Source organism: Sycon ciliatum, unplaced genomic scaffold (genome assembly GCF_964019385.1).
Source record: "Sycon ciliatum unplaced genomic scaffold, ocSycCili1.1 SCAFFOLD_2071, whole genome shotgun sequence".
NCBI lineage: Eukaryota > Metazoa > Porifera > Calcarea > Leucosolenida > Sycettidae > Sycon > Sycon ciliatum.
The window spans coordinates 4390-18518 of record NW_027044617.1 but is presented as its reverse complement, the minus strand read 5'-3'; the positions used below and the strand labels follow the sequence as shown (position 1 = coordinate 18518).

At 45.1% G+C, this 14129-nt stretch overlaps 1 protein-coding gene across 1 annotated transcript; it reads left to right on the top strand.

The window, feature by feature from the left end:
- Nucleotides 1-682: 682 nt before the first annotated feature.
- LOC135830469 (uncharacterized) lies at nt 683-13335 on the top strand. Its single transcript, XM_065342718.1, has 3 exons — nt 683-897; nt 12522-12607; nt 13147-13335. The coding sequence occupies exons 1-3, from the start codon at nt 785-787 to the stop codon at nt 13293-13295; spliced, it is 348 nt and encodes a 115-aa protein (XP_065198790.1). The 5' UTR covers nt 683-784; the 3' UTR covers nt 13296-13335.
- The last annotated feature ends 794 nt before the right edge of the window (nt 13336-14129 follow it).

Here is a 14129-nt window from a genome sequence, read left to right as displayed (position 1 = left end):
TCAATTCTGAGTAATAATGCAAACTATGATGAAGTTTACACTGTATAGTGTGTGCCAAGAACGAAATAAAGATTAAACTGCGGGTACAATCCTGTGTAGGCTGTAGTGTAGCACTTTTCTTTCGTTCTTGGCATCCCCCCCCCCCCCCCCCCTGTTTGGATTCACAGGAATTGTGAGTTGCGAGGCCTGAAAATGTGGAGCGGCCTCTGCTGCCAGTGCTGGGATGACAGCTACACCATAGCTCTGTAGCTGTGCCTGTGGTTAGAGTATCGCTGGCTACAAGCCAAGGTCCCTGGTAGTGGTACGAATCCTGGTGATGACAGTCAATTTTTTCTTCAGACGTTTCCCGTTTGCATCGCCCTCGCCCTCACAGATCAGAGCATCTAGACTAGAGCGATGTCATGTACATGACATGTGTCGTAGTACAGTGTCATGCATGCATCCATACTGCGTTCTTCGCCCACACTGAAATGTAGCCAGCACACACTGAACGACGTAGAATTAGAAAGCACACACTGACAGACAGACACACGGTACCACCATAAACTTTCGTATCTTCGGCCATTATCATGGCATACACTGTATGTTGTCGCCGCGCGCCATGCACTCTCTGTCTCGCTCAGTATAACACCGATCCCATCACGGGAAAACGAGGCAGTTGATAGATTCGAGCGTAACTGAACACTTCAAGAGATACGAGGAAGAGAAAGAGAGCAAGTTTGGTCTTTGGATTCGTCCTTTGCAGTTCATGAATTTTCTAATCTAAGAAAGAGCAGAAGTTATCATGGGTTGCTGTCAGGCAACAAGGCGACGTTCTGCGGAAACTGGGTTGAAGCCGAGACTGGAGACCCGCTCTGAACGAGCGACTAGCAGCAGAGAAAACGTAACGATACTCAGGTAAGAAAATTCAACCTGGAGAGAGCAATTAAATTTTAATTTCGAGCAATCAAGAGTACAAACTGTACAACGTCGTAATAATGATTATGTGTTGTGTGGCCATGTACAGTGTTGGCAACTGAAATCCGACCCCCTTGGCGGCGCGACGCGCCGCCAAGGGGGTCGGATTTCAGTTGCCAACACTGTAAGTAATAGTTATGCATCGATTGTACTCTTGATTGCTCTAATAGTAATACTTGTATGTTTTAGATGGCTTGATTGGATAATGAAGTAGTTAGTGTTCAAGAGAGAATACGGCCATAGGCCATCGGGTTGTGCTGATTATGGGTGACAAGCAAGGCTTTTTCTTTCTTTCCTTTCCTTTTCCATCTAGACTCCTCTTTGGCTTTCTCTTTTCCCTCTACAGTGCGTTTTTTTATAATAGACTCTGAAAACCTTGAGAACGTACTCAAGGACACTTTTGAGAAAATGTCATGCGAGTTGCGTCACAAAAATCTGCGCGCGAAATTCGAAAAACCAGGTGTGACTCGTGGCATTTCGCCATCTTGTTCAGAGTTGCCTCGTGGCCGGAGGAATCATTTTGTTGCTGACTGCTCTGTGACCCTATTTTGCTTTTTCTCGAGTGTCTTTTCGTTCGTGGCAACTTGTTCTCTCAACATGCCACATAATTATAACAAAACGCGAACGGGCCATGGTACATGGTGGTGTCTGTTTTACAATTTGTTGCGAAGACGAGGAGAACAATGGCTGGGCATCGGTCCCAAGTATTCCATTCGTCATGCTGCTGTTGCGTGTGGCGTCAGCATTTCCACCATGAACAGATGTACCAGGGATGCTGACGGCGAAAATCAGCGTGCTGCGTTGGCCTTGTCTGTCTCCAGTGATGAAGGCAACGAGAGTGACAGTCCCCGATGTGAGACTCGTGCCATGAAACCACTCAACCCTGACGGATTTGCTTTGGACTGTATAAGAAATAATTTACGGATTCTATGCTGCGAAGGAGGACCCAACACTGGACAAAGTTCCTGCTCGCTGCAGAGAAACCATCGACGATTTTCCAGACATGAGCAAAACTAGCTCTTGGAAAATGTTGCGTTCCATGGGATTCCAGTGTGGCAAGACCAGAGGTATCACACAAAAAATGATGGAACAGCACAGGATTGTGTCATGGCGGCATCGCTACCTGTGAGACATACCTGGATGAGACGTGGGTCAATGCGCGTCACACAGGTACTAGGAGGTGGTACGACAATGGTGACAGGAGTGTATAGGCAAGCAACCAAATGAAGCACCATCAGGTAAAGGCAAGCGCGTTATTGTTCTGCATACTGGTGGACGGGACAGATTCGTGAAAAACTGCGCCGATGTGTTCGTGACTGGAGGCCGGCGCCAACGATGATATACGTCGTCGGCTGTCCTAGCACATCTGTTCACTGTGTAATACTGTCGTCACAAGTGCAACGCAAAACACGGAATTATTGGGGCCGTTTCGTTCCTCGCTGGTCTTCTACTATTCGCAGATGTTGAACCGGACACAACTGTGACCTATTTGCATTGTGTGTGTTTGTGTGTTTGTAAAACTGCTCATGCTTCCTTTTTGTTAGTCTCTTTATGGGAGCTGTGTGAATTGCCTTTGTGATTTGTTGTGGTGTTTGAATTTTCACTGCATTCTTTCAGTGATCGAGGGAAGTTTCCTACATGCATGCTGGAATGTTTTGATTTATTGAGCTAGTTGCAATACAGGACTTGAATTATTCAGTACAGTTTGCCACAATAAGTCGTGAAAAGCCACGACTCACTGGTTTCCTACAAAGGTTAGGAGAACTGCAGACAGCAGTGCACAACTGCACAGCCATGTGCATGTACATGTACATGCATGCGCTGTACTACAGTATACCGAAAAAGAAAAGAATCAAGATGAACTGTACTGGATTCGAACTCATGCCTGGTACCATGCAAGTGATGAGCTTTCCTGGCTAAAACTTCCGTTAAAAAAATCAAAATCCACTGAAAACCATTTAAAACCGGATTTCCAGCCGAAACCCGGCCGAATATCTAACTTTGACAATTATTATTATTCCGACTCCCAAACTCAATTTTCTTCGATCCAAGACCCACACAAACACAGCTGTGAAGAAAAAATTTCAAATTTGGAATGAGAACAAACTAAAAAATCCAAATCGACAATGGTCTGTTATAAAAAAACGCACTGTAGCTATTTTTTTTGTGCCTTCTTGCCATTACTCATTGATGCAGAGCTTTGCATACATCATGGAGTTATAGTCTGTTTCAAAAAGATTTACAATCAGGTTTGGGTCTTAAAAAGTATGAAGATAAGGGAAATTTGGACAACAAAGTACATAGAATGGCTTGTTAGGACACGGCAAATTGTTCTGTGAAGGTTTCGGAACAATTGGACCAACCGTTAAGGAGTTAGAATTTCGGCCAGGTTTCCGGCCTTTTCCCATGGTTTACAATTTGCTCAGGAAGCCAGTATCGATTTTTTATCAAAACCCACGATTTATCCTTTCCTTTTTGGCCTTGTGGTTATGAATGCTGTCTGCTGACCATGAAGTTGTGAGTTCAAATCCCAATCTATCCTCAAGTCAAACTTTTTTTCATTGTTTTGGTGATCAAGCTGGTACAAGACAAAGAAGATGTCTGCACCAAACGACCGTTGTTGTTGGAGGTCGCGCTTCCTGCCGAACTGACTGACACTTGACTGGCTCACGCCATGTGAACACACCCACAACACTGCAATGGTGTGAGTGAATATGGAACGGTCATCGCGCTGTAGCTTTTTGAGATTTATTTTTAGTATTTCAAGATCGCCAATTTATTTGAATTTAGCAGTCAACGCCGTCTTCTATCAGCGTTCACAAGCGTCTGTTTTTCTCAAAATGTCGTCGAAGTCACACGGATAGCTTTGCCAAGTCATGGCCTTGGGAATGAGTCCGTGTCGATGTCGTTTTCGTCACACGGTGAGTAAATTGCATCGCAGCTCAAAGAAACTATTTTGGTCACAAAACGAATTGGGACCCATGCCGCTCGTCAACACTTTCGTTTCGACATGTCCTCTCTGACTCCATTATCGATACGAGGAAGAACTCGTTTGTTGCAAACCAGACGTACGTCCATGACTGTGTCAACGTGAGTGAGTTGTCATTTTTCCTGCTTTCGCGCGGAATATTTCTTCGAGTTCACAGTGAGTTTTTCCAGGCAGCGCTAGAGTGCTCATACGGTAAGACGCCAAACTCCGCGGGCGATCGCCAGGGTTGTAAATCTTTTTGAAACGGACTGTAGCAAAGCGCGACTGTGGCCCAGAATCTGCGAAACTTGTGATCAGGCTTAGGGTGAAATTTCACAAAATTTCACTTTTTCCCATTTTCAGCTTCCACTGGGCATGGGAGTTCAGGGTTTACAGGTGTGGGTTGACTCATAGTGGCATTAAAAGTATCTCGAACACACCAGGGTAAATATGGTGGTAAAGACACACCTGGCAATATGGCGGTAAGGGGTCGTCCGTGTTTTTCGAAAAATTAAAAAATCCGTCCTCAGGCAAAAAGGGGGTGGGTGGTCAAGAGTGCTGGCGAAATTAAATTTTTTGATTTTTCGTACCTTTTTTTTTGCTCCAGGCCGGGACTTTCATACACTTGTTGCACTGACATGACTGTGTATTGTACTGTAGACGTAGTGTAGGATCGATTGTCGCAAACACCAGTATCTACTATGATATACATAACCCTTTCAGACTTGTCATGTAGTTGTAGGACGTTCATGGCCGTTGGTAGCCCTACTACTCACTGTACTTAGCTACTAGTACTTGACGTAGGTGCAGTCAGAAAACATGGAGTCAGGAGTTCTTATTTTCGAGCTGGGCATCGGTAAAAATCAAAAAAAAATTGGGAAAAATGGGGGTGGGTGGGTGGGTCAGAGACAATTTTGCACGAGGACGGATTTTTTAATTTTTCGAAAATTACAGACGACCCCTAAACGGGCATTGTTTAGGAATGGGTTTGCTCCTACACTGGAGCTCGCGTTATTCCGCCGACGACTTGACACTTGACTGACTCATGACTGCCATCCAAAGAAATGGAGAAGCGGGTATTGTGTTAAAAAATTCAAAAAAAACATAAAATTATTATCACAGGAAAGAAATGAAGAGCGATCCACCAGACTGAAGGAATAAATACACAATCCTACACAGTTGCGAGGGCAAGACGCTGTGATCTTGCCCGAGGGCGTCTCGACCGAGGGCACGATCACTCGCATGACCGAGGGCCACATCGGAGCGGCATGCCCGACGCAACTGTGTAGGATCGTGGTTAGGGCTGAAACGATTATAGCGAATAATTGAGTACTCGTTTGATATCTCTAACGATCGAGCAATTGTTTAGATTACCGATTACGATTATTTTGCGTTTTTTAAATTTGTGTCCAGAAAGTACTGTAAACCCTCGTTTTGTGAAGTTTGAATCCGTTTCCGCTGGGAGTATGCAGTTGCCAGGGGTATGGTTCATGTTCTGAGGTTACATTGACTTCAAAACTGCCATGTTTCGGAGCTACCCTTTCACTAATGCAGATTTGTTGGTATTAAGAAGGCATAGTTTGTGGAAACAGAGTAATGTTTGCACAGAATTATGACACTATTTGCTAACGATTATAATCGATTACTCGATCGTTAAGCTAAAGAGTAATCGATACGTGAAAATCCACGATCGTTTCAGCCCTAATCGTGGTTCATACATGGCCCAACACCCGAACAACTAACTTCACTCGGCAATTCACCTACGGCACACCCGGCGAACTACAGGGCTCGGTCCAGGCAAGATCAGAATAATGTCAAGTTCAAAGTGGCTGGTAATATTTATTTCACCATGATCACTCGCATGGCCGAGGGCCAGATCAGAGCGGCATGCCCGACGCAACTGTGTAGGATCGTGGTTCATACATGGCCCAGCACCCGAACAACTAACTTCACTCGGCAATTCACCTATGGCACACCCGGCGAACTACAGCGCTCGGTCCAGGCAAGATCAGAATAATGTCAAGTTCAAAGTGGCAGGTAATATTTATTTCAGCATGAACTGGGAAACAAGGTAGGGCACGGAAAATACAATTCAACATCCAAAAATGTGCTGCGCGTCTCGCACACTGGAATAGCTGCAGATCAATAAAGAGGTTACTATGAAAAAAATTAACTGGTGATACTGATCAAAGCAGAGTTACATGGAAATTGGAATAGGCGTCGACACCGACGGCAAGATCACAAGAAAGACCAAGGCCCTGATCAGAGCGGCAATCACAATGCAGCTTCGAAGGATTAGGAATATGAGTCATACAATCAACTTCACTCGGTCCCGAAGAGGTCCATTCTGCTACAGTGTCGCACTGTGAAGCGAAGTTGGTGATACTATAATTATCGTGAAACGAAACCTGAAAACGGCTAGAGAGACAGTATTTGCAGATCTAAAATTCACCTGCGCGCGTCTCTGTTACAGGTGCACGGGTACAGAGACAGTATTTGCAGATCTAAAATTCACCTGCGCGCGTCTCTGTTACAGGTACAGGTGTAGATCATAGCGTACCTTTTACTGGAAAAAAACAAAATGTGTGGTAGTGTTCAGTGAAGGGTAATATTAAAATTGAAAACTGCTCCTGAGGCGTTATTTCCAGATCCAAAATTTAACTGAGCGTTGCGCAGGATAGGACCAGCCGCAGACGGCGCCTCCAGTGCGAGAAGCTCTGCTGGCGACAAGCTTCCAATCAGGGCGTCCACATCAGGGTCAACGACGCCAGCAGGACACGAGGCCGGAGCAGGATGGCTGGGTAGTGACACGGCGCTCGCAGTACTACTACTAATACTGGAAGTTGTGCCGGTAGACGGTAGGACACTGGACACGGCCGGTGTAGACGACGAGCTGCACACGGGGTCAGCGAAAAGAAGATCATCAAGGCTCGGTGATTGTGGTCGCGGAGCAGGATAGCTGGGTAGTAGAATGGCGCTCGCAGTACTACTACTAGTACTGGAAGTTGTGCCGGCAGACGGACGGACACTGGACAGGACGGGCGTAGACGACGGACGGACACTGGACACGGCCGGCGTGGACGACGAGCTGCACACGGGGTCAGCTAAAAGAAGATCAACAAGGCTCGGTGATTGTGGACGTGCGGCGGTGTCACTAGCGCCTGTCGGCACGGCACGTCAGTAAACAAATCAATCAAATTTCGCCCAAACTCAGATGTCGGCGCTACTGATGATGCTGTAGCAGGCGGCGCTTGTTCACCATCCAGAACTGCTGCCATTCCTCGTTCCTGCTCCTCCGTTGGGCGGCAGTAGCTGGTCAAGGAATGGGCATTCTTGTGCCCAGTGATAGCCATAATGTGCCGTTCCGGGACATTCTTCGCGTTCAGGTGGCTGACGGTGAAGGCCCTCAGGCAGTGGTTGGTGTAAGTTTTCGACGTTCTGGCATCCGCTGAAATTGTCTTCATGATGTCGCCGAGCATGTTCTTTCCAATTGGGGCCTTTGTATACCAGTACTTCTCACGGGGAGAGTAACTTAACTTTGGTCATTGAAACAGGCGGTCGCACTCTGGGTGCAGATGACTGATCATTCGATGCACTGAAAACACTTGGCCTGCGTTCTGGATGCGGCCGGCTGGAGCGGCAATGGCACCGAGCTGGTGATTCTTCTGCGCGAAGTCCGTACCGAGCTTGATGTAATCATCACTATTGTCGTCTTTGAGGAAGACAAGATCTGCCTTCCTCATGATGCTCTGCAATTCGCGGCCGCGGATGCCGAATTGGAGGGTCACATAGAACCACACCTGCTGTACAAGGCACTTGGCGTCCTTCTTGGTGTTGAATAGGTAGTTAATCTTGTTCATGTCACTTTCCATGATAATGTCCTTGTGAGCAATGGGGCTCATCTCACATTCCATCTTCAGCTTCTTCATGCCGTCGAACGTGTCGTTCGCGCGGCGAAACTCTGGGTCCTTGTATATGTTGAAATCACGTCCGAGATCATTTAAATGCCTCTGTACGCCTGACCGGAATCCCTTGTACGAGTTGTACTGGTACGTGTCACACTTGTGCGTCCGCTTTCCGCCGTAACACTTACATAGAACATGGCAGAGGTCATCTTTGGAGCATTTCTTTAGGTCCAACGTCAAACTAGATTTCTTCATGAATGTTTGTAAAACAGACACCCAGATTTTCGTACTGTCCTTTGTACTCTTCGGCGTACGACCAGCTATCACGGAGTCTACATCGGCATCGGTCACGAAAGCAAAACGTTTAGGGGCGGGTTCAGCCATTTCGGGACCGGGAAAAAAAGATGAGAGATGTATTTGAAGCACTGGTTGAACGTAGAAGACGAAAAATGTATCGCTTCCTGTATAAGTGGAATACAGCGACGTAGGTCAGGAGATGGACGGAAAGCAGTATCGTCTGTGTACTATTCTTCCCTTCCTACAACCAATGCTGACCTGTGTGAATGGGGGCCTCTCGATCTGCTCGCGCCTGGCATTCAGTAACAGTTCATCGACAAGGACTTCAATTCAAAACAGTTTGCACACTGCGCTTCAAGCATTTTTCCTCGTGAACTTGCTGCAAACGTATGAGCTCTGCTGCGCGTGTTCCCTTTGCGTGAGGCTCAGAAACAGCTAGTATCTCCGTACTTCAATTGGCTGGGTCGATGTCATCCAAGTTCTCCTCGCTATCGCCATCACGACTCTAACTGGAGACGATTTCTTCACCATTTCCGCAAGCAGCAGCTAGCGCAGAAATTTCGCCATCCCTGAATGTAGGAGATGGAATCGGTTCGATCAGCTCAAAAACTCTTCGTTGTGACTAGAGGAGTAGCAGGGAATATTCTACTGGAAGCCCTTTGACTTTCCTGACTGCTGAAACCCTTCCTGCCATGACTGCTACTTCTTCAAACAAGCGAGAGTCTCTTTGGTTCCACTTCACTGCACTCGAGCGTCTACGAGACACAACCTTTTTACAAAACAACATTTAAAAAAAAAAGATTTTCACCCTGAGCCTGGTTTTCGCAGAAGTTGGGCCATGTATTCTATGCAAGGCAGCGTCGAAGTATGCGTTGTTTTAGACCAATGGCTTCACCATTTCGTTGTACATACAATGTAGACTGGGTGTTCAGTTTGGGTACAGGCACTTGGATTTGTCTTAGACCAATCCTTCACTATAGTATAGGTCAGGGAAGCTGATATATCAATGCCGTACACCTGTAACTATCCAAGATCATTGCAGGCTCCTCGATAAAGAATCATTTTAATTTTAATTATTAACTACTGTATATTTGAACAAACGGCGAGGAGACAACAATTTGATAACCGCAATCAGTAATACAAGCTGGACCGACATTTGTGTACACTGTATTCATGTATTGTAAAACTGTGGGGGGGGGGGGGGTCTTTCTTTCTCTTCTTTGTTCACTTTTCAGTTGCAAGTTTAGTGTTAGTACACACATTCGTTATTGCTCTCGCTTTCATTGTTAAATTTCACACTTGTAAATTCCACTGCTGTTGTTCTTAGTGTTATTTCTCTAACTTAGATTTTCTATAATAGTTCAATTTTGTTTTCAGTGTCCTTTAGTACAACGAAGATTCCTGATGAGTGTTGTACGAAAACTTGTTTGAATCCCTTTCTTTCTATACACAATTTCTTCACATTTTTCATCGTTTTATTGCACATTGTCTCCACAGTTTTACAATACATGAATACAGTGTACACAAATGTCGATCCAGCTTGTATTACTGATTGCGGTTATCAAACTACTGTATAAGTGAAACATTTCGTTCACAAAATCTTTCGTTAGATCACTCCACCAGCAGGCTTTTTACGTACCAATTTTCGCTTTTGGTCGAGGTCTGTTACCCCGAACGTTCAGAAAACAACTTTAGTTTGGTACAAACTTTAGTTATTTCGTGCCCGCTAAAGAATATAGCGAAAGTTAATTCCAAACGAAAATTTGAACTTATGTACTTGGTCCGCGTCAGCGATATTGTCGCTTATCTTTCAGCTTTGTTTGTATGTCGCCAATGCTCACTTGGCAGCCCATTTCATCCCAATTTTTGTTAGTAGGTTAGTTTACTAGTACCTGAAAGGTCTAGCTAGAGTTCGAGTCGATTTCGTGAGCGACGGGTGGGTGATTCTGATTGATACAGCGCCGCATCAAAATAGATTATCTTGTTACGCTGTGCAGGCAAGAGCAGCGCAAGCCACAAGAAAGTAATCGGCTACTCGGAATCAGCTCCATTTTTGCTGAACGGCCGAGATTGCTCACCTCGCTCGTCAAGCTGAGAATCACTGAGATCGCAGCTCCCGTACCTCCAGCTCAACGCTCGGAATATCCAGTGCGTCGTGGAGATTTGCAAGTACTGTACGCGTCGTCGTCGTCGTTAAAAATAAAATCTTGCAAAGAACGGCGTCTGATTTGAACCACACAGGCTGTCGTGCTGCCTACGCGAAGTCCTATAGAGAAGGCGACCGTCACGATCGACTTCTCTTTAGAAAATAGCCAGGCAGCGGAGAGGAAGAGAGATGAGCTTGCAAAAGCAGGAGAGTCGATCCCGAGCAAAAATATTTGTCACCAGCGCCGAGAGCAGCGACGAGGAGGACCGAAAAAAGTATGAACCCTTCCTTGGACAATAAATTCCTCCTAGCTAGTTGTCATTCTATACCGTACCGTCCATCGTACCAAATATTATCACTTCAAGTGCACGCGTTGATGTCCAAAGTCGAAGTTCAAATTGTCGAAAGATAAGCGACAATATTGCTGACGCGGACCAAGTAGTACTCATAGCTCAACTGTGTCAATTTAAGGCCAGTGAACGTAGCAAACTTCAGCAAAACGTTACAGTCCCTAGCGAAACTACACCTCATAGGCTCGCTTGATGAAGGAATTATTTTAGTACATTCGTAGATACACAGAGCAACAAGGGCAAAGTAAGGCTAGTTAGTTACTAGTCACTGCATGTTGTTGGTTAACAGCGTAAAATAAGGTGGAGGATACCGTGTTCGCAAACTGTGACCGGGGTGTACCAACCGTGGATGGTTGTAGAAAGGTCACTGTTTCCGAACACAGTGTCCTCCACCTTGTTTCATGCTGTCGTCTAGTGTCGACCAACAACACGTGTGAACTAAAACAAGGTTTATCCAAATACCATTGCTAGTTACTAGTAGTCGCTACTCTGAGTTTCATGCTTTCGCAATCATCAGGCAACATGAGGATGGTACTTGCCATGCTGGTATATATGCCAAAAGAGGTATTGGTGGGTCTTGTAGAGCTGTGTGAAAAGCTGTGTGTGAAAGTGGGGGCTGTATAGGTTTCAGGGCTAGCGGTGTTATTTTAGGCAGAAGGCTGTGTGCAGAGTGTGTGAATGTTGTAGGCAGGGGCTGCAGAGGCAGTGGCAGGGCTAGCAGTGTAGCGCAGAATGTGTGGCTGATGTGGGCAGGAGGTTGTTGTGAGCAAGGTTTGGATGTTGTAGGCAAGAGGCTGTAGAGGTAATAACAGAGCTAGCAATGTGATGTTAGCGAAGAGTACAAGATATTATATAGCTAGTGTGGGCAGGAGGTTGAGCGAAGTGTGCGGTTGATGTAGGCAGGAGGCTGTGGAAACGTTCTAAAGGTGACACCGTGGTATTTGAGGAGACAAAATACTGTTTTCGTGTCGGCCCTTGGACACCATTTCCGAGCGCTTCTTGAGATTGCATGGTGATTTTAGCGTGTTGAGGATATGGTACGTTTCTCTGGTACAGAGCGAACACCACTTCGTAATGTTGGTGTATGTTCAGGCGAAATCTTCCACCGATGTGTGTTTCGACGTTTCGTTTGAAAGAGCAGATAAAAAAATGCAGAAATAAGCTACAGTCAACTTCGCTTATAACGACACTCTGCGGGGCATCAAAAAGGTGTCCTTATTCGCGAAGTGTCGTTATACCCGAAGTCTCATTATATGTATACCAGTGGGATGGGACTTTGCTCTGGGCATGGAAATTCTGTCATTATTCACGAATTGTCGTTAGGCCAAAACAAATAATGACCTTGTTTCCGGTCACTTTTTTTTAAATTCTGAAACTTTTTTTGGTCCCAAATGTATACAAACGGTGGCAATGCCATGTGTGCAAGTGCACTCAACGAGTCATAACTCAGTCAAATCTCAACCGAATACCACAATCGAAACACCTACAAGGTAGCAGAGCTTTTCAGCTGTCGTGAAAACCTATGGGGTCGATACGAGCTAGAGTAACGGAGCTGGAAGGACTCGAACTGTTTGCTTAATTTCTCAGGATGTACGAAAACAGGAATACACCACATGCTGTAGAAGAACAGTGAGTGAGTCAACTCTGACATTGATCCTTGCCATGATATATGTACAATGTACATGTGTAGGTGCTCTTGTCCATCAACACCGCAACGATTGAGGAACCAAAAAAAGTATTCAAAAAAAGTTTCATTCCGGCCGACCGAGTCTCCTTTTTGAGGGGTTGCCGACCGGAAACAAGCCTATTTTTTGTTTTGGCCTTATACCCGAAGTCGTTATTAGCGAAGTTGACTGTAGTGTACTTCTGTTTGTGTATTTACCTGTGTCGGCTTGCAGTGGTCCTGCTGTTGGCGTTTGCCCGAAGTTGGGTGGATCACTTAAGTACTTGGACTGGGAAGGAGAGGATCCAGCGACACCAGAACGTAAGACTATTTTAATTATTGCACTCAGATGTATGCAGGCATGGAATCGAAGCGGGTGCATATTAGCCATGTTGCGGCGACAACTGCAGCGTTATCCACTGTGCGTGCTAGGCAGTCAAAATAGCCACCATGCTAGTAGTCAACTATTTGCCGGGTTAGAAGGAGGGAACCATTCTAGACTAGTGCCGTGGCATTGCAAACTATGCATTACGTCATTATGCATTACATCATCATGCATTACATCATCATGGATTACATCATTTTGATGATACAGAATGTAACCAGATCATAATACAGTCTAATCAGCGGACCACCATGGCGGAAAACTGACAAGGGGTACTGAGACATTGAACGACCTGACACTGTGGTCGCACTAGCTGAATGCATACATGGTTACATTCGTGGTTAGTTGATCATAACTCGTAACATTTCGATTTTCAATTTTTTTAATCCAGGATTACGTTGGCTCAACACTCGAGTTTTTGACCATATCATTATTGTTCTGTTTTCACTCTGTCGACCTGTATGTGCATTTTCAGTTGACGAGCTGCGGCATGCAATCTGGAGCATGGATAAACACAGATATGAGAAGAACAAGAGTGCAAAGCGGCACAAAGTTCACAGGTATGAGAAGAACAAGAGTGCAAAGCAGCACAAAGTTCGTCGTCTTTCCTTCTCGGCTCAATAATTTTGTAAAACAGACGAAGACATTTGATAAGTATGCAATTCAAACACGAGTTGACCCTTGACAAGCTGCCTGTTTGCTTGATTATATTTCTCATCAGCTCTGTCGCACCCTGGAATAGCTTGAGACTACATTTGAGGATTGACATACGCTGACTCTTTACAAGCCGTCTGTTTGCTTGATTATTTTTTATCATGAGCTTGACACTACATTTGAGAATTGATATACGTTGACTCTTTACAAGCCGTCTGTTTGCTTGATTATTTTTGTCATCAGCTTGACACTACATTTCAGTATTGATATACGTTGACTCTTTACAAGCAGTCTGTTGGCTTGATTATTTTTGTCATCAGCTTTACACTACACTTGAGAATTGATATACGTTGACTCTTGACAAGCAGTCTGTTTGCTTGATTATTTTATCATCAGCTTGACACTATGATTATTAGAGTATTGATGTACGTTGACTCTTGACAAGCAGTCTGTTTGCATGATTATTTTTATCATCACTCGCGGCTTTACACTCCATTTGAGACTTGATGTACGTTGACTCTTGACAAGCAGTCTGTTTGCTTGATTATTGTATCATCAGCTTGACACTACAATTGAGTATTGATATACGTTGATTCTTGAAAAGTAGGTTTCTTGCTTGATTAGCTTGACACTCCCGATTTGAGAATTGATATACGTTGACTCTTGAGAAGCAGTCTGTTTGCTTAATTATTGTTCTCATCACGCAGCTTGACACTACCATCCCTTGAGGGTGGTGGCGTTCCTGCAGATGGGGAAAACTCGGCCTCCAGCCGATTCGAACCATGAATTATTTTGACACTACAT

What these genes read in the sequence shown, in the direction of transcription:
- LOC135830469 (XM_065342718.1), top strand. Translation starts at nt 785, where the DNA reads ATGGGTTGCTGTCAGGCAACAAGGCGACGTTCTGCGGAAACTGGGTTG. An exon ending in GAAAACGTAACGATACTCAG is followed by an intron (nt 898 to 12,521) that starts GTAAGAAAATTC and finishes GTCGGCTTGCAG; the next exon opens with TGGTCCTGCTGTTGGCGTTT. An exon ending in GGATCCAGCGACACCAGAAC is followed by an intron (nt 12,608 to 13,146) that starts GTAAGACTATTT and finishes GTGCATTTTCAG; the next exon opens with TTGACGAGCTGCGGCATGCA.